The following is a 20753-nucleotide window of genomic DNA, read 5'->3' as shown; positions in this document are numbered from 1 at the left end:
CCCTACCCTGACCCTAACCCCAAACCCTAACCCTAACCCCTAACCCCTCAACCCTAACCCCTAACCCCTAACCCGACCCTAACCCTAAACCCTAAACCCTGACCCTAACCCCCTAACCCTAACCCCTAGACCCTCACCCTCTAACCCCCTAACCCTAACCCCTAACCCCTAACCCTAACCCCCTAACCCTAACCCTAACCCCTGACCCTGACCCTAACCCCCTAACCCTAAACCCTAACCCTAACCCTACCCTGACCCTGACCCCTACCCTAACCCCTAACCCTAACCCTAGCCCTAAGCCCTGACCCTAAACCCCAACCCCCAACCCTTAACCCTACCCCTTAACCCTTACCCTCACCCCTCAACCCTAACCCCTAACCCTACCCCCTAACCCTACCCCCAACCCCAACCCTACCCCTCACCCCGACCCCAACCTGACCCTACCCTCACCCTGACCCTAACCCCAACCCTGACCCTAAACCTACCCTGACCTAACCCCAACCCCTAACCCAACCCCTCACCCTAAACCCTACCCCTGACCCCTAAACCCTACCCCTGACCCCTGGACCCCAACCCCTAAACCCCAACCCCCGACCCCTAACTCTAGACCTCACCCTAACATACCCCAACCCTAAACCCTGACCCAACCCTAACCACCCTGACCCGGACGCTGACAGTAACCTAACCATACCGCCATTACCCCTGACCCAACCCTAACCCTGACCTTAACCCTACCCCACCCCTAACCTAACCCCAACCCCGACTCCCCCCCCCAAACCTAACCCTAACTCCACCCTCACCCCTAACCTGACCCTAAACCCTAACCCTACCCCTTGACCCTGACCCCACCCCCAAAACCCTTACCCTAAACCCAACCCTAACCCAAAAAACCTAACCCTTAATCCTATCCCTGACCCTCACCTAACCCAGCCCTACCCCTGACCCCCACCCCAAACCCTGATCCCCTGACCCCCCTACCCTCACCCCAACCCTAAATAACCCTAACCCCATCCCAACCTAAACCCCACCCCTAAACCCTCACCCTGACCCCAACCCACCACCCTTAACTCTCTACCCCTAGACCCTAACCCTCTACCCCTACCCCCGAACCCTAACCTCCCCCCTCCTAACCCTGACCCTAAACCCCTAACCCAACCAAAACCCTAACCCTAACCCCAACCCGACCCCAAGCCAACCTACCTCTAACCCCTAAACCTACCCCTACCCTAAGTTCCAAACCCCGACCCCTACCCCAACCCCTTAACACTAAAACTCATCCCCTAACCCAACCGTAACCCTTAACCTACCCCCTACCCCTAACCCCAACCTATTGGCTACCTGTGATTCCCTGAGGCACTTAAGCAGCTCTGATCAATAACAGACATAAGTTTCTTGCACTGCTCCCAGGGTTTGAAGCCTGGAGACACGGGCATACCGCATCCCTGGACTGAGTCCCAGAAGGGACTAACAACCTCTAATAAGAGCTATTAAAACTACCACTAAACTACACCAGCTGTAATAAAACTATATACGTTAATAAAAGCATCAGAAAAACCCTTCATAAGAACAGTTTGCTAGAGTACGAGGACATTCCAGCACCATCACTAGCGGTAAGAAGGAATTTATACTGGCACATATGTGTGCAACTCCCAAGGGCAGCAGACCCGGCTCTACGGCTACCACCTGGAGAAAAATTCTGGCACCCGTGTATCTAGCAAGCACACACACACACCTAACATGGAATGGACACGAGCAAGCACTTGAAAAAGAACAAGCCTTAAGTCATTCTCTCCACTTTATCAATATGATAATGATGGTGCATTCCAGGTGACTAAAATGTTACCTTGCTTTGAAAAGGCTGTGTAGTGGCACTGCAAATATTTACTGGAGTGCGTTGCTCCCTGTGGTGAAGTCTGTCAGAGTTGGACTTCAGCTTGACATGCTCCAGAGAGCCCAGGAGAGAAATAGGGGTTTCTGGAACCCATAAGCTCAGCCTTGGAGTCCCTGAGCCTGCCTTTGTAGAAAATGGTGGATCCTTTGGGGCCAGTAAACTAAGAAAATACTTCTAGGAAACTGTTTGAAGGTTGGGTCATCCCTAGAGCCTGTGAATGCATGACATACCCATAATCCCCTCTACCCCTACTTCTAGTACTTGCTATGACTGATTGCAGTAGATACATCCTTTTATTGTCATAAAGTACCAGCAAAATTAAGAGGACAGTTTATGACTCCATATTAAACTTCACCCAGCAGTAAAACTAGTGAACCCTCCCTCCATCAACAGGTGACACATGGATAGCATAAAATGGCTCTAAAGCCAGGGTGCACCTTACTTGACCTGCAGAGTGCCATCCTGATTGTTAGCACTTCATCAGCTGGAGATGGAATGCTGGTGCTACAAGTATGCTAATTGCTCTTCAGTACCCTTTCTGTGTGATGACAGCCACAGCTAGTAGGCTCCAGTTCAGGGGAAGAAGGGAGGAGAGCCACATCTCACTTCTCCTCCAGGTTGCCAAGGACAAGTCCCACATTTCCTGATGTATGCATACTTGTGTAGAGAGGCTGGGGTGTGATGCTATCCTCAACCCTAAACCAACAGGACGTAAGCAGAGGTAGAATCTTCCCCAAAAAGTTAACTGCCTGAACATCTAGTGTTTTCACAGTGGGCAGGTGTGGCCTTTGAGCCAATGAAGCAGAAACATAGATGAAGCAAAATTTCACCAGTGGTATAAGATGTGCACAACAGCTGGGCTGCTGAAACCAGAACAGTCTGTGCTTGTGCCTCACAGAAGTGCCCAGGGTATCCTCAGCTAGATTTCCCATTCTCCTTCTCCTCTGGTTCAATGTATCTGTGTAGAGAAGCCTAGGGGAAAAAACAGATTTCCAGTGAATCATTTCTCATTTAGTCCTTCTATGAAGGGGAAGGATTGGGCCTAGGGAACTCTCACCTCCATTCTGTGCAGTGGATCAGTTAGTGGGCTGTAATCCGAATAGGACTCATCATAGACTAAACATTCTTCTTTCATCCATAGTGCTAAACATCCTTCTTCTATCAACATGCTTCCCCCATCTATTCTTCCCTGCCTTTCCCCAATCCTGTCCCTCCCATCACTACCTGCTGCTCCTCTGCTTTTTGGAGGGACTGTTCAGATTCTGAGTTTCAGTGCCTGTCCCTGCTTGCAACAGGCTAATGGAGATCCTCAGTTGCTGAATTTACCTGAGATAGAAGTTGTTCTTTCTGTAAGTGATTGTAGAACTGTAGCACGTATGGATTGGCTCTCACAACGTTGGGATCAAAATCCAAAACCCGGAGGCCCTCAAGGCTACGGGCTCGGGAAAGGGCTACATAAGCCTGACCACTTTCAAAGACACGAGACAGGGAGATTTCCACACAGTCTAATGACATGCCCTAGTACATGGAAGATACAGGTAAAAGCAAGTGAGCTCACAATACAAAAGCCATCCCACACATCAACACCACATCTTCATATGGGACCCATTGTCCCTATCCCCAATATAGTGAAGAACTGTCGTATGAGTGTCAGGAAAGTGCTGCTCCTATTAATATCTAGCCCTTCCCAATGCAAAGGGAACTTCTCTATGAACTTGGCAGGAAGTAGATTGATGGGGTTGAAAAAGGGACTTCCTGGGGACATTTAGGTGAAATGGAGCAGCATTGTCCTTAGTCCCTCTTCTAACTTCCTTTTAGACACTTCTGAGAATTCTGGTCTCCCATGGTTAAGAAAGATTAATTCAAACTGGAACAGGTGCAGAGAAGGGTTACTAGGATGAGCAGAGGAACAGAGAACCTACCTTATGAGATGAGATTTAAAGAGCTTGACATGTTTAGCCTAACAATATGAAGGCTGAGGGGAGATAACATTACTCTCTCTAAGTACATCAGAGGGATAAACAGTAGAGAGGGGAAGAAGTTAAGGGTTAATGCTGGCACAAGAATGGTGTGACCCTACATACTGACTCTTGTAATAATCTGTATGCAGCAATATTGTTTGTGAAGTTATGAATTATCCCTATATGATGTTGTTAGCACATGTTCAAAACAACAGTGCCCATCGAGTATACTTTCCTCCCCAACACATCCAGTTTCCTGGCTTCCTTTGCCTTAGGCGGAGGGTCCTTGCTGCCCTTATCTTTCCTGCTCATTAGCAGCGGCCAAGACCAGGGATCCTGGTGGGGGTTGGGTGTACAAATAATCATACCCCTTCGAGAGCACAAAATACTTCCTCTATAACTGCTTTGCCATGGGCTGGAGGGATGTGGGGGTTTGCCACAGAACCCTCATGGGATGCAAGATGGCCTTGTTCAATGCTAGGGTCACCCTTGTCAGTCCTGAGGGTGCCAATATGTCCACCAAGGCTGGGGCTGACTCCGTGATCTCCTCCACTTTAACACCCAGGTTCTGAGTCACCTGACAAGAGCTCCTGGTGAGCCTTGTAGTTGTCCCGTATAGATGCTATAGCCATACCAGCCACTGCCTCATCAGGGGAAAAGGACAAGGAAGCTTGGACTGGCACCAAGTTTGTACATCCTCCATTGCTGGATGGTGTCCCGCTGGGGTATCCTGAGCATTGCTGACTTCTGCCCCTGGAATGGAGCCCCTCTCCGAGGGGGAAAGGTGGAGGTGCTCTCGCCTCTGATGGTGCTGAGCAACATCGCCTTGAGTGGGAGCCCTGGAACAGCTGAGCCACCCAAGGGGTCCAGATTGGCCACTGGAGTGGCATCTGCCATTGGATAAGAGGCGATGCTGATGGGACAAGCCCTTGAGTCATGGCTACCAGGCACATAGGGTCCGCCCACTGTCTGCTCATTCGTGAGGTGCAGGAGTCTGCCTGTGATTTGGAACCCAAAGACGCACTCCTGGGCGACCATGGCAGTGCAGGGTAGTGGTGCTGTGATGGTGTGTGGTGCCGGGATGGTGAGTGTTGATATGTGAGTGCTGCTGTGGCGAGTGACACAGTGGGGCTGAGCCCCGCGAAGATGAATGAGATGGCAGATGGTGTCTCGCCATCATTGCCAGCCTGCCCAGGGCCGGTACCTGCCTTTGTGGAATGGAGTCCTGCGATGCTGGACCTGTCCCTTGTTGGCCACGATTCGGGGAAGATGGCAGTGCTGGAAGGGCCAGGAGGCTCCTCACTGCCTCATATGCCTCAGGGTGTCAATGGTGTAGCCAGGGCTGTAACCCCTCTATTGCTCACCCTAGGTGGCGAGTCCATGGGCACCAGATACAATGGACCTCCTCCTGGGACCGAAGTCAATGGTGTCAAAGTCAACAGTGTCAACAGTTCAATGTCTGTTTGAGAGTGGCCCAGCACAGGTCTCATTCTCTCAGGCATCCTCCTCAGGGGGGAGCGCCCCAGTCTGACTTTTTCCATCTTCTTCTTCAGCACCAGTGATGGAGAGCAGCGCTGTGTGAACGGTGCTGACTTCTTAGCTGGAGAAGTATGTTGGTAGCGGGTGGTACTTGGTGCTAGGGATCTTGGGCCATGCTGAGCCCCTCTAAAGGAGGCCAGGACATTCCTAACCAAGGAGGTATTCGGTGCCAGATTGGGTTGATGCTCCGACGAGGGGCGAAGTGCTGCCTCCATGAGAAGGAATTTGAATCTACTATCTCTCTCCTTCCTGGTTCTGGGTTTAAAGTTTTTACAAATCCAGAACTGTTCTTGAACACACCCTTTTCCCAGGAACTTCAAGCAACTATTGTGCAGGTCACTAACTGGCATGGGCTTGTAGCACACTGCTTAAATCCCTGGGACCCAGGCATGCTCGGGCACCCTGGGCGGGCTAGCTCCGCAGGGTAGGCACTTACAAACATTTACATCTATTTATTCTTTACCCTCTATTTACAGGATGAAACCACTAAGGTGTATCACTTGCCAAGTCAGAGATTAACTGCAATCCAGTGACAGCCACAGATGAAAAGAAGGAATTGAGGGGGTGGCGGGTCAGCAGGTGCCTATCTACTGCACTATGAGGGCACCACTCCAGGGGGCACCAGAGCCAACCCGACAGATACCACTGGGGAAAAAACTTTCAGCAATTTGCTTATGTTTTAGACTTTTAGATGTAGGTTTTCACTTTTATTTGCTTGTAACCATTTCTAACTTTCTCATATTTGAATTCACTTACTCTTCTTTTGTTAATAAACTTGATTTATAACCTAAACCAATCCAGTGCTCTGTTTAAACTGAACCATTTGGTAACTCCAGTTAAAGTAAACTGTTGAACACTGACTCTACTGTGCCTAAATACATGCCTACAGAGTAAAAAAGAAAGATGGTTTAACTCCAGGACACTGGATAACTTTTTCAGGCCTATTGGCTGCTGCTCCAGAACTGTGACTGGTAGTACCCTTTGAGCCAACATACCTTAACCAAGGCAAAGGGAGGAAGAGGAGGCAGTTTCCTTCCTCCCGGTCATCAGCAGTGCAAGCATCCTTAGGCAACCCTGCCCCCAAAACCTCCACTTCCCCCAACCCACACAGGTGCCCTGGGGCTCCCCTCTCCCGCTGCCAGTGGCACAAGCACCCTAAGAACATGAAGGTAAAGGGGAATACTTTTTGTGGCAGTCTCTCTATAAAAGCACTAACCTGGCTCTTGTGGATGGATATGGCCCATGCCAATTTTAGAGGTAACTGTTGACGACTCAGATAAATTCCAGATGGACCTTTGAAGACCCATCGCTCCAGCCTGATTACCTCTGTGACCCCACAAAGAAACCTCACTCGGGGCAGTCCTGGGAGAGAGAAGAGCAGGTCAGAATAAGGAATGTCCCTCTGGTACCAGCGTTCCCAGGAAGCAGGAGCCTAAGTATGCCCTCTTCCCGTCCCTTCCCATTTCAGACCAACTCTTCCATGGGCCTTGGGGCTCTATTTAGAAAAGCACAACTTAATTCTGATGCTCCTCTAGCACAGTGGTTCTTGCTGGAGTAAGGGGAGGGGGAAGATAGCTCAGTGGTTTGAGCATTGGCCTGTTAAACCCAGGGTTGTGAGTTCAATCCTTGAGGGGGCCATTTAGGGATTTGGGGCAAAAATCTATCTGGGGATTGGTCTGGCTTTGAGCAGGGGGTTGGACTAGATACCTCCTGAGGTCCCTTCCAACTCTGATATTCTATGGTTCTATGACCCTGTAAAGTAGGAGAATGAACAGAACTATTTGCCAGAAACAGAGCAGAGAAAACATGAAATAGTGGGGTGGAGGGTTGGAACACTGCATTGCTGAAAAGCTACATTTGTTCTTGCTATTGGAAAGATGTACTGCTGCAAGGAGAGAGCATGAGTGCACATGGTCAGAAACCAGGTGAGAACAAGCATGCAGAGCCAGAGAATGATGAAACACACACACACAGAGCAAACCTTTAAGCAGCTATACCTGGGGGCTTGGTCTGATCCTTGGTTCTCACAGGTAGGGAGAACTTGATGTTGCAGAAATGATTACTCTCCCACCCAGGAATTGCAGTAGGACTAACAGTAGCCATTGGCAAACAGTCATAAGCACATCATATAGGGTTGCCAATCCTCCAGAATTGTTATGGAGTCTCCAGAAATTAAAGATTAATCTTTAATTACAGATTATGTCATGGGATGAAGTCTCCCGGATATATCCAACCAAAACTGGCAACCTTAACATTATATACTCACCCTTCCCTTCAGTTTCAAATTCAACCACAACCCCTCTTGCCCCGTTCACCAGACCCCGGGACACATCCAGGTTCTTAGTAAGAATCACCTAAAGTGAAAAGGAAAGATTGATAGATTTGTTTGGTGCCCCTGCCTTACAGCTCTATTCATTCACCTGCCTTGCTCCAGTTCTGCTCCTACATCAGAGGCTTCAGAATAATTGGCTGATACTGTTGATGCTACTGTAGAACCTAGCAACAGTAAATGGAATCACCTCACAGTGAAGCCATCCCAGAGCTCCTCCCTCCCCAGGGCTCTCAGGTGTTGAGCCTCACAGGGCATAGATCCCATCACCCCTTTACTCTGTGTGAAATTGCTCTGGGAAGATTGTGAATTGGTTCTGTCTACAACCTAAGTCACATATTTGCGACACTTGGATCTCTGGGAAGATTCCTCCCCACACTCCAGCAGCTTACAGGGACTTTAAAGAGACAGAAAGTGGCCAGGGAACAACTCTCCAATCCAGACAGTGTAGGGCCATTGTAAGCAGCCCTATGGTGCCCCTCACCCCCAAACCCTGGTGTACAGGGTGTACTGGTGACGGGAGGCCAGAGCCTTAGCACATGGTGCTGCAGGGATTCCGAGCTGTGCCATAGTCCATAAGAAGCGTAGCTCTAATTTATGCTGGGATCTGAGCAGCCTAGAATCCAGACAGCACAAAAGTGGCTTTAAACAGCCTTTTCCTCCAGTCCCCACCCCATCTGTACTTAGTGATTCTGTACTGTGCATCCAAAGTCTCTTTTCCATTGGACACAGAGGAAGCAGTGACCTTGGTCAATCAGTCTTCAAGCAGAGATTGAGACTTTGAATTTAAACCAAGTGGCTTTCATCCACCTGAATCAGACTGCAGAAAAGGTGAAGGACATCTTATAAATTAATGTAATGGCCTGTTTGTTTAGAACACCCTGGGGTCTGAGGGGTGCTTCCATTTCACACCCAGTCCACATCCCTGTGCTGTTATCCTTAACTCTTTCCCCAAATACTGACTCTAATCCTTCTGTTCTATTGGCAATTACTCCCCATAAAATATGCATATGCTCACCTGGGCTCCTGGTTTCAACTGAATACAGTGACTTACTGGACACGGAGCATCAATTGCTTTGACTAGCATGGGATCGCTATCCACAGCCTCATAGGAGCGCATTTCTCCTGGTGAGGACGAAAGCAATACAAACATGGGCTTACCATCAATCAACACACAACAAAGTCCCTAAATATGGGGAAGGCTTGGCACTCACTCCACAGCAGGTTTCTCCAGACTGTGCCAGAAGGGTTCTTAGTTTCCATTTTGAACTCAGTCCCCAGAAATCCTGCTCTCCACACAACTCTTGTATACCCCAGAAAGGATCTCTTCCAGTAACTTCCAAGAGCAGAAAGCCCCTGTTGGCTCTCCCCTACCACCTGCTCCAATTTACACCTTCCAGAGCTTGTGGATCTGAATGTATGTCTATACTGGAATATACGCCCTGGGTTAGTGGGACTCGAGTCAGTTGACCCGTGTTAGGGAACCCTGGGCTGGAGTATCTACATTGTATTTTAACCCTTTGTTAAAGACTTTTCTAACCCATGCTTGAATCTAGGGCGCTGCAGACCAGAGTCAATGTAATCACATCCCAGAGTCCCTCATGCTCTATTCCCCCACCCACAAAACAGTGAACATAAGAACGGCCATACCGGGTCAGACCAAAGGTCCATCCAGCCCAGTATCCTGTCTGCCGACAGTGGCCAATGCCAGGTGTCCCAGAGGGAGTGACCCTAACAGGCAATGATCAAGTGATCTCTCTCTCCTGCCATCCATCTCCATCCTCTGAAACAGAGGCTAGGGACACCATTCCTTACCATCCTGGCTAATAGCCATTAATAGCCAGTGTGGTCGCTCTAGCCCCAGGAATGTGGTGTACTGTGGGAAAACTTTACTGCCTGCCCTGCATGTTACAGGAAGGTTGAACAGCCCACCAACCTAGCCTGCTGAGCAGCCATTTTTGGTCTGCTACTGGAGCCACAACATGGAGAAGGCGCCTTTTGATTAACTTCTCTTGCTTGCACTTTCACTCCTGTGTCAGGAAACCGACAGAACAGTCATGAGGCTCTGGTGGATGTTTCAGCACAGTTTTCTGTCCCACAAAAAGGTCTGTTTTTAATAGTGTGGATTGCAGATTACTGGGATAGAGAGGACTAAGGAAGTTATCCCATGGAACTATGGGATACTTATGGCCGATTCCTGGGACCAAAGTCAAGTGGGGCTTAACTGGCGCTTGCACCCTCCAGCCCAGCAGCATTCTGGTCTGAGCCCTAGGTTAGTGCAATTACAATGTAGATGCAAGTGGGGTGGGGGGGACGGGGGACTTGAGCCTGGGGTCAAGCATGGATTTACATTGCAGCACAGACATGCCCAGAGAGGCCAGGCACTGAGCAGTCAGACTGCAATTGCAGCTTTAAGAGTGTGGCCACCTCTTCTTGCTCTCACAACCAAAGCTACCATGAAAGGAAATTTAGCACAGGGAGGCTTTGGAGTCTGCAGTTTCTATAACAGACCTGCATTTCCCAGGAGTCTCCAGCTTGTAGACCCCCATTCCAGCACCTGCCTCCCTGAGGAGTCTCTGGCTTCAGGACAGTTGTTAGAATAATGGCAGAGTCTCCTCCCTTTTATGCCTTTGCCAATGGATGAATGCAAGACCTCCCCCCCGCCTCTAGTTTTTCCAGCAAGACCACCCAGAGACAGGTGGGGGAGACTCTCTGGGCAAGAAACACTTAACTAGCAGCGAAGCAGAAGCAGCAGACTGTGCACTAGCACCTCCTGAGAAGAGGCAGGCCTGCGTGAGGTATTGGATGGGAGGGGAGACTAGGAAATTAATGAATTGAGGATGGAGTGAAATATGAATGTGTGTAATAGGACATTTGTTAGGCATAGTTTATGCAAATTTTACATGGTAGATTACCTGTATAAATTATTAACAAAAAACAAACAAAAAAAAAAAAAACAAACACCACCATCCCCTAGGCAGGTCTGACCCTACAATAACCCCTCATATCCATGAAGCCAGCTGGAAGAGGTTGCGACTAGAGCAGCTTGAGCTCCACAATGCCAGTTCTCCTTCCTCATTATCTACAGTGTCCTCTCCTCCTGCTGAAATTAACAGCTCTTTCTCCCCCAAGGTGTTTACCTGGTAACTGTTGCAACCGTCTCTCATTTGTTAGTTCCACATCATCCTTGTGGGTGCAGAGACGAGTTGCAAGGATCCCATCTCTCTCAACCCTGTTGGTAGCTGTTTGCATCAGCTGCCTGGTGACTTCATCTGTGCACCTGGTGGAGATTGGGGGGAATAAGTACCATAATAATATAACAAGGAATACAGAGTCTCCAACAGGAAATCTCAGGTTAGAAATGCCAAGAATAGTGATATCTATTGTACATCTTGGGCAAACACCACAGGGTAGCTACCCCTATTGAAAGTGTGAGTTATTTCAATTTGTGCATACAAGTCCTGCTCTCCACACCCCCTGTGGCCTTATCTATCCTACTAAGGTCCTTAGGGTCTCCCACCACTGCTCTAATGGAGCTTCTCTAGGACTAGTCATAGTGGGAGCACAAATGTAAACAGGCTATTACAGTTAAGCCACTGTGTTGTTCCAGACCTGTGCTGACTGCTAGATCTACACTCTTGCTCCTATCAAAGTTGCTGGACTGATGTAACAATAAAAGATTGAGAACATTGTTAGTTACCAGTATCACTGAAAGCATCCAGATGGTGATATCTCATGAAATCCCCAACACTTTTTACCCCTTGGATGATTTATTCACAAGGTGGATGCATGTGACAAGCACATTCTTGTCCCCTCCCCCCATCTCCTAATGCCCATGGTTGCCACCTGCAAGAGCAGCTCATCACCCACACATCCTTATACAGAGACAGAGAAGGACACTTCCAGGTGTAGGGTTAGGTTCCAAGGAATTGAACATCAGGTTTCATTTGTTAATTTTATACCAGCATGGCCATATTGTTCATGTGTCTCAAGACCATTAGATCCATCAATAGTCAGCATGGCAAGTAAAATGGACACCTTGGAGCAGAGACTATGAGTGATCACAATGGAGGCAGCCTGCTCAACCGGGCAAGAAGCAACTAGTATTATTGCTTTCATTAGTTGGAGGAGGAGTTGAGAAGCCGTGGGGTTTGGGAGTGGGTGAGGTTCCTCCTCACCTGCCCAGGCGGATTGTACGCAGGAGTGAGATGAAGCTCTTTTCAGTCTGTCTCCGCACTTCTGTCAGCTCCATGTTCACGTGGATGCATTTCCTCCAGCTCTTTGCCTGTGAATAAGTTGTTCATTCATTAGGAGACAGCCACGAACAAATTCTGAAGTAGTGGGTAGGGATGGCTTCACACCTGGAAACAGAACTTGGTTTCCTCATTGCTTTTGCTGACTGGTGGCAGTTGTAAGAAGTCCCCACAGATGATCAGCTGTATTCCTCCAAATGGGTCATCCCGTTTCCTGACAGCTCTGTAAGGGGAGTGATAATTTAATATTTTCATTAATGACCTTGGCACAAAAAGTAGGAGTGGTCTCATTAGATTTGCTGATGACAAAAAGTTGGGAGTCCTCATCAATACAGAGGATTTGTCAAGAACAAGCCATACCAAACCAGCCTAATGTCCTTCTTTGACAGGTTTACTGGCCTAGTGTATGTGGGGAAGTTGCATACATGATAACTTGATTTTGGCACATCTCCACATGACATTCTCATAAGCTAACTAGGGAAATGTAGTCTAGATAAAATTACTATAAGGCAGGTGCAAAACTGATTGAAAGTCCTTACTGGAAGAGTAGTTATCAATGGTTCACTGTCAAACTGGGTGGATCTGGGGGACTCCCATAGGAGTCTTTCCAGGATCCAATACTGTTCAATATTTTCATTAATGACTTAGGTGCTGGAATGAAGAGTATGCTTAAATACAGCGGTGAAAGTAATATTAAACACTTACCGGTACAGGGGCCAGGCTCCGGGCGGAAGGGGCAAGGCTAGAGGGTCAGCCTCCCCCAGCCAGCCGATCCACGCTACCTGGCCTGCGCCACCTGGGGCTTCAGCTGCGATTGAAACGGGCCTGGGGTCCGGCTGCTGCAGTGGCAGCCCCGGGCCCTTTTCAATCACCAGCCCTGGGGCGGCTGCCCCTTTCCCCCACCTGCCGACTGGGAAAGAGGCAGTGATGTTAAAGTGCTGCCGCAGCAGCGCTTCAGCATCAGCTGCGTACGAGACGGCAACGGCTTCTTACCAGTATGCCGTACCGGCCCACTTTCCCCCCTGCTTACATATAATATACAATTTGCTGAAAGGGGTTGCTAATGCTTTGGAGGACAGGATTAGAATTCAAAAGGACATTGAAAAATTGGTCTGAAAGCAACACAGAAGACAATAAAGAAGTGCAAACTACTACACTGAGGAAGAAAAAAAATCAAATACACATCTACAAAATGTAGAGTAACTGGCTAGATGGTTGTACTGCTGAGAAGGATGTGGAGGTTATAGTGGATCACAAATTGAATAGGAGTCAACAATGTGATGCAGTTGTGAAAAAGGATAATTTAATTCTGGGGTGTATTAAGAGGAGTGTTATATGTAAGACATGAAAGGTAATTGTCCTGCTCTACTTATGACTGTTAAGGCCTCAGTTGGAGGCCTCAGTACAGTTTTGAGTGTAGCATGTTAAGCAAGATGGAGACAAATTGGAGAGAGCTCAGAAAAGAGCAACAAAAATAATAAAAGGTTTAGAAAACCTGACCTAAGAAGAAAGTTTAAAAAAATCTGGGCAAATTTAGCTTTGAGAAATAAAGACTGAGGGGGGAGCTGATAACAGACTTCAAATGTGATAAACAGCTTCATAAAAAGGATTGCATTCAATTGTTCTCCATGTCCATTGAAGGTAGGACAAGAAGTAATCAGTTTAATCTGCAGCAAAGAGATTTAGATTAGATATTAGGAAAATCTTTAACTAGCACGATAGTTAAGTACTGAATTAGACTTTCAAGGAAGGTTGTGGAATCTCCTTCATTTTAAGAACAGGTTGGACAAACACCTGTCAGGGATGGTCTCTGCCTATGTGATCCTGTCTCAGGGCAGGGGGTTGGACTAGATGACCTCTTGAGGTCCCTTTCTATGATTCTATAATCCAGAGCTTCCCAACTACCCTAGCCATTAGTAACCTTACCTCCCAATACAGCAACAGGTGGGATAAGGCAATCCGTGATCCAAGGAACTTTATCGGAGTTATAAGGACTCTTTGCTGCATGACCCTCACCTGGCTACTGCCTCCAGCTTATCAAAAAACTTGCCCTCCACCATTGAAATCTCATCAATAATTAAGTGCTGGCAGGTCAACCAATGCTGACGCACTCCAGTTCTTTGAGCCAACTCAATACACTGATCTAGCGGAGCTTTCCCAGAACCAATACCTAATGAAAGAAGAGAACAAAGTAAGTATCATCTTTACCAAGATGCCAAGAGTTCCCAGGTCCTTTCCACTCATCTTCCCCATAGCATAGCAAGCCAGGGAAGGTTCTCAAGCAGAAAGTTATCCTCCTTACCTGCAAAGGCATGGAGCGTGGTGCCACCAACATGACAAGCTGCCACTCCTGTACTGGCTGTAGCATAGGTGCTCTTTGGGGGGAGTGAACCCACAATCTTTTTCAGCAGATATGACTTCCCAGTCCCTTTTAGAAGAGTATTAAAGTTTTCAGAAAGAGGCTTTCCTGACACCATTAGAGACACGTTCCCAAAACCATGCAGTTTTAATTCCAGTCTCAAATTCCTCCTAATACCACCCTCCATTCTGCTCATTCAAAACTTCACATGTCCAAAAACACTAGGAACAAAAGAAAAGAACAGCCCGACCACATAGAGCTCAGGTAGTTGTAAAACCAACCATGTCAGGAAAGGGTTAGCTCTGTTTGACCATTTAGATAAAATGGAGTTTAGGGGTTATTTGGCCCCTCCCATTTAGGGTGCAATAAACTCCCCACACTGGAACCCAGTCATGGAGGAGAAACCATGGTAGCTATAAGAGTATCTTAGTTAGTGTCATCATTTATATTGGCAAAAACCTCTCCCCAACATGGATGATTTAAAAGATTTCACTTTTTGCTAAAGTTGAATTGTTCTTTCCCTCATTCCACTTTTTAATGTGCATCTTTGATTAAAGTTTCTCCCTTACACCAAAATGAAACTCTCAAACATCACTAGATACAGCTACACTTAGACAAAAGGCTTGACTCATTGCGCATCTGCACTAAGCGTTGCAGAGTGCGTAGGTTGCAACAGTGTCAATTCCAAGTGTTAAAAATTATTAATCAAGCCCCAAAATAATAATCTCATGATTTTGTTTAAACACTACATTTTAAATAAACAAGTGAGTTCTCTTAATTGCCTTCTGGTTTAAGAACCTTTAGGCTTCTCATTTGATGCTTTGCTCAGCAACTACGAGAACCAGAAACTTCACTTAAAATTAAAGGAGATTCTCACATAATCACATGACTTCAGGGGCTGGGTATTTAAACAAACAAAACAAAAAAATAACATAAGACTTGTGATAAAAATCACAAGAATTGGCAACACTGGTGCAAGTAAGATTGTGATGCCCTACTTTGACAAGCAATAAGACAACAACCCAAAAATCTCTGCTCCCTTACAAGACCATATGGCTTAATAAATTAAAAAAAAAAAAAAAAAAAAGGTGCAGGGGAAGATGTGAGGCATGGGACAGGGCATATTTAAAGACAGGGCCTTAAGCATGAACCTCATCATGCTAAAGAGGTGCTTAGCTATGTCCTCCCCCCTAGGCCTCCCTATTGCTGCAGACAGGGGCACATCAGCATGCATTAAAGACGACTCAGGTTTCTGTACCACTTTTTGTAGTGATTTCCCTCTGTTGACATTCACCCTCTTGTCAACTGTCGGGAATGGGCCACATCCACCCTGGTTGAATTGGCCTCATTAGCACTGACCCCCCCCACTTGGTAAGGCAACTCCCATCTTTTCATGTGCTGTATTTTTATAGCTGCCTACTGTATTTTTCACTGTGTATCTGATGAAGCAGGTTATAGCCCATGAAAGCTTATACCCAAATAAAATTTGTTACTCTAAGGTGCTACAAGGACTGCTTGTTGTTTTAGTTTTAACATGGAGTCACAAACAGTCCCCATGGGCATTCCAGTCTATCTTACCACCCAGGCAAAATGGACTTAGTGATAGATGGTTACTTTATTACACACACACACTCTCTCTCTCTCTCTAGGTTATCCCCAGTCGCAAAGAACCAGTCACTTACGCCAGGTCAATTTGTACCTTAGATCTCACACCAAAGACAACTCTTGTATACAATTCTATAGTAAACTATCTAAGCCTTAAAGATTTAGTAATTAAGAAAAGAAATGAGAGAATTATTGCAAAGTTAAAGCAGGAAAACATACACACAAATGAGTTGCAGTCTATGGTTTCAAAAGGTGACAGTTGTAATAATCTGTCAGCTCTGACTGTCTTTTAGGGCTAACGCAGGTTAAAACTGGGCATCTCTGCTTCTGTTTCATAGTTCTGGTCCTGTGAGAGTCCAAACAGCAAGAGAGATGAAAATTTTGATAGCTACTTTTATTTCATTCTTCCACAATTCAAACTGATGAGACAAGCCCTTTTGCATATAGCTTCTTCATGGGAGTAAGGGGCAATTAAGTATTGTGATGTTCCACAATGGCCCACTTAGTTTTGATAGGCCTTCTTGATGAGCAGATGATCCCTCCTGACTGGATTCACAATTTAAGCAAACTTTTTTATAGTTCCAAAGCAAAAACTTAAAATATTACCATATAATTTCTCACTTATAGAATGTGATATTATGAAATGCTTGCAAATTGGTTCATGCTTTAAACAGTAAACACATTGTTACAAGTCCAATACCCATCTTAACCAAACTAACAGACAGGTGAAACAGACTGGTTTCTAACAATCTATTTGTCAGTGTTCAGCTTGGGGGTGTGACACTGGCAGACCAGGTGCCAGCTCTTACCAACACAAAACTGGTGTAGGAAGGGGTGTCACCAATGCTCCTGAATGTGGCTCAGGGTCCCCCTGTTCTGGATAAGGCATCTGCCACTACATTTTCTTTCCCCTTGATATGGACTATTTTTCCATGTCAACTTCCTGTAGAGCTATGCTCCAATGTAGTAATCTAGAAATTGGTCCCCTTAGCTCAGTGCATTATATTATAGGGGAATGATCTGTCAAAACCTTTTATACAAATAAGGTTGAAATTGCTTAACAGATCAAAGAATGGCATTGCATTCCTGCTTGATGGCAGCATAGTTCTGTTCAATGGGGGTCGGTTTGTTACTTAATAAGGCAATGGGGGCCTCCTGTTTCCCACCCCAGCCTGCATCAGCACCACACCTAACCCAGTGTTAGAAGCATCAGTGCACAACACAAATAGGGTTGCCAACTGTCTAATCACACAAACCCAAACACTCTTGCCCCTCCCCCTGCCCCTTCTGTGAGGCCCCACTCCCACTTACTCCATCCATCACTCACTCTCACCAGGCTGGGGCGGGTGGTTGGGGTGCAGGCTTTGTGAGGGAGTCTGAGTGCAGGAGGGGCTCAGGGAAGGTGCAGGCTCCAGCCAGGCAGCGCTTACCTCAGGCGGCTCCTGGGAAGCATGTCTGGCTCCTAGACTCAGGGGCGGACAGGGTGCTCTGTGTGCTGCCCCTGCCTGCAAGGACATCCCCCACAGCGCCCATTGGCTGCAGTTCCAGCGGCAACACTTGGGGAGTGGGCAGCACGCACAGACTCCCTGGCCACCCCAGCGCCTAGGAGCTAGAGGGACTTGCCAGCGGTTTCTGGGAGCCACGCGGAGCCAGGGCAGGTAAGGAGCCTACCTTAGCCCCACGGCACTGCCGACTGGACTTTTAAGGGCCTAAAATCTCCCAGATTGGCCTCAGTAACCACTAGGAGATCAAGGCCCAATCCGGCAACCCAAAGCATAAAGGGTTTGCTGAAATCGGGGCTGACTAAAACAGGCTCTTTAGACAAAGCCTCTTTTAGGTCCTGGAAGCTTTTCTCACAGACTTCTGTCCATACCACCTGATCTGTTTTCTCCGGTTTTGTATGGTCTGTTTTGGGGGAGGGCCACTATGTCACTAAACCCCTTTACAAACCTCCAGTAATAATTGACCAGATCGATAAAGGATTGGAGCTGCTTCTTGGTTTGTGAGTCAGGCAGACTTCAAATGGCTTCTACTTTTAAAGGGCCAGAGCAAACAAATCCACTGTTCATCCTGTGTTGGATTAAACTTTTTTCCCAGAAAAAAGTTCTCATTAGTGCTATCACCAGTGTATCAGCCCTGTTGATAGCACTAATACAGATGGGGGAAGAAGGCATTTTAACCACTAAGTAGATTTAAACTGACTTTAATAAAGTGACAGAAGCTGCCAGTGTTTTCACTATATTAGAGCTGCACAGGCTCAGATGAGCCAGTGAGAGCACAGGTATGAAACTTTTGCTAAAACTTCAGTGTGGAATAGGCCCAAAGTTTTCTTGGAGCTCACAATACCAGACTAAAGCTTTTCAGCCCTAATTTGAGTGCAGTTAGGACACGTGGGGTAGCCTTGCTTCACTTCAGCTATGCAGTTTCTCACCAGCACTGCCTGTAAAGAAGACGTTCTTCCCACTCAGCACTGCACGCAGCACAATGGACTGTTCCTGCGAGAGTCTCATTCGTGAATGCATTAGCAGAGATAGCTTCTTTGAGCATTTCATGTCAGCCGCCTGAAAGGAAGAAGTCACACTTGTGCACTAACCAAAATTTTTTAACAGCAGCACATATTCTGCAGGCCTCACGGACCTTAAAACTTTTGGAGGAAATGTTCTCTCGTATACCTTTTCCCCATAAGGATTAGAGTGGAAAATAATTGGTATCGCGCTACCCAAAATTTCAACTGCTAAAATGATCTCCAGTGAAATAATTGCATTACAATTTATCTGCAGTGTTGGTGTAGCTATATTCAGGAGTGCCCCCAGCTTTTCTGCCGCCCTAGGTGGCGGAAGGTCCCGCCCCAAAATGCCACCCCCCCAGAGGCGGCAGAAGGTCTTGCCGCCAAAATACCGCCGTGGTTGCCCCCCCTCCCCCCCAATTGTAGAGCCCTAGGCGGCCGCCTAATGGGGTGCGTCGGCCCTGGTTATCTTGTTTCCAGCATATTAGCGAGACAATGTGAGTGAAGTAATACCTTTTATTGGACCAACTTCTGTTGGTGAGAGACCAGAAGAAGAGCTCTGTGTAATTCAAAAGCTTGTCTCTTTCACCGGCTGCAAGTTGGTCCAATAAAAGATATCTTTTGCAATGTATTGTCATTGTTAGTGTTCAGAGTCAATGGTTATTTACATGAAATGGAACAATTGACTTCTCTCAGACACTGCTAAATATTTTCCTAATCTAGCCAATTTCATTGGTTAATACTTTACATACATTTTTAACCATCACTTTGGATGGACCTTTCCATTGAACACACCCAGCTAACGTTTTTTAAACACCACTGTCTTTTTCTACTCTACTTAGTACCTTGTGCTTAAAAGCATTTTAAATTAACACATATTAGTCAAGGTACTTGCTAGACACACCCTATTTTTCTAGTCTAGATAATGGCCTCCGATCTACTGATGCAGGCTCTCTGCAGAGTGAGCAGCGCCCAGCACTCCAGGCTTTCTTTCTTTGCACACAGTATTTAAGATGTGGGCATACCACTGAGCCACAAAGGATCTCCCCCCCTGCCCAAACCACGAGAGCACTCAGCAACTCCCCCTCCCGCAAGTCTCCTACCTAAGCCATATCCCAAAGCAGGCTTCCACCTCCTACCCCGTGGCTACCTGGGGATCTCCTACAGCGCTTGCTTCAGCCGATTCTGCCCTGGCTCTTTTCCGACACTTGCTCCACAGACCGCTGTTCCCTCGGTCCCTCGGGGCCTGCCCTTTCACAGGCGTCGCCTCGCAGCTCGCGTGGGCCCGCTGATCGCAGACCCGCTGCACGTCCCGGGCCTGAACTGGGCTGATGGTGTCGAAGGTCCGCGGAAGGCTGCACAGCAGCCGCGCCCGCTCCGTGACGGTCTTCGCCCCCTTCCCCGCCGCCTCGTGCTTGATGCGCAGCAGCCGGAGGAAGCGCCTGAGGCTGTCGGGGGGGCAGTTAGCGATCAGCAGCTGCACGTGCGCGGGGCCCAGCTGCAGGCCGCTTTTCCCGTCGCGCACGAAGCGCGTGAAGAGCCGCACCTCCCCGCGCAGCGCGAAGCTCCGCGGCACGCGGCCGTCGCTCACTTGCAGCACCAGCTCTCGGAACTCGTTCCGGCCCAGGGCGAGGGAGGCGTCGCGGATCACCCGGCGCTTCGGGGCCGGGCCGCTCGGGCTCAGGCGCTCGATAGTAACACTGCAGCGGATCCGAGCGTCCAGCTCCGCGCCCTGCATCGTCTCCCTGAAGCAAACAGCGCAGCGCTCAGCCCGGCGGGAGACCAGCGTCCGCCCTGCCCAGCCCAGGGGCCCCACCACCCCTAGCAGCCCGCGTCCAGCCGGAGACCAGCGTCCGCCCTGCCCAGCCCAGGGGCCCCACGCCCCTAGCAGCCCGCGTCAGCTCCACCCGCTTGGCCGAGGCGACAGACGAGGCTCCCGCGGGCGCACAGGCGCCGGGTCCGTCTCGCTCCGAGGGGCAGCAATGCTGGCGCGGCGGGGCGGGGCGGCCAAGCGCTGGCGGGGGATCGGGACCCGACACCGCGGCTGCGATTGCCCCCAACTCACCAGTCGCGGCTGCAGCGGCGGGTCCCGGCTCCGCTCTGGGACTCTCGCTCTGCGCTGGGGACTCAAGCGGCTTCTATACGACATAGACGGAGATTAAAAAATGCCGGCTGGGAACATAGCCAATCAGCAACGGGACTTTTAACTCGAGAGCCAATTGGAGCTGGGGGCGGGGCTTTGCTGATCCAGGGGCACGGTCTGAACCGCACCAATCAGCAAGTCCTCTGCGTCTGACCACGGCTCTGGGG

The 20753-nt window shown here is 48.4% G+C and overlaps 1 protein-coding gene across 1 annotated transcript; it reads right to left on the bottom strand.

The window, feature by feature from the left end:
- Positions 1 to 1326: 1326 nt before the first annotated feature.
- On the bottom strand, positions 1327 to 20606 carry PIF1 (PIF1 5'-to-3' DNA helicase). Its single transcript, XM_034780185.1, has 13 exons — positions 20509 to 20606; positions 19594 to 20188; positions 18369 to 18498; positions 14276 to 14401; positions 13990 to 14143; positions 12082 to 12196; positions 11899 to 12005; positions 10861 to 11000; positions 8739 to 8845; positions 7658 to 7745; positions 6608 to 6753; positions 3218 to 3409; positions 1327 to 2863 (listed from the first exon to the last, which is right to left on the bottom strand). The coding sequence occupies exons 2-13, from the start codon at positions 20179 to 20181 to the stop codon at positions 2807 to 2809; spliced, it is 1950 nt and encodes a 649-aa protein (XP_034636076.1). The 5' UTR covers positions 20182 to 20188; positions 20509 to 20606; the 3' UTR covers positions 1327 to 2806.
- Positions 20607 to 20753: the final 147 nt, after the last annotated feature.

Source organism: Trachemys scripta, chromosome 8 (assembly GCF_013100865.1).
Source record: "Trachemys scripta elegans isolate TJP31775 chromosome 8, CAS_Tse_1.0, whole genome shotgun sequence".
Classification (NCBI taxonomy): domain Eukaryota; kingdom Metazoa; phylum Chordata; order Testudines; family Emydidae; genus Trachemys; species Trachemys scripta.
This window is presented reverse-complemented; position numbering and strand designations above follow the sequence as displayed.

Bases quoted from the DNA above. Each gene is read 5' to 3' on its own strand.
- PIF1 (XM_034780185.1), bottom strand. From the start codon at position 20,181: ATGCAGGGCGCGGAGCTGGACGCTCGGATCCGCTGCAGTGTTACTATC. The intron at 14,144-14,275 runs GTAAGGAGGATA...TTCTTTCATTAG, and splicing joins CACGCTCCATGCCTTTGCAG to GTATTGGTTCTGGGAAAGCT. The intron at 2,864-3,217 runs GTAAATTCAGCA...TTTTTCCCCTAG, and splicing joins AAGAACAACTTCTATCTCAG to GCTTCTCTACACAGATACAT.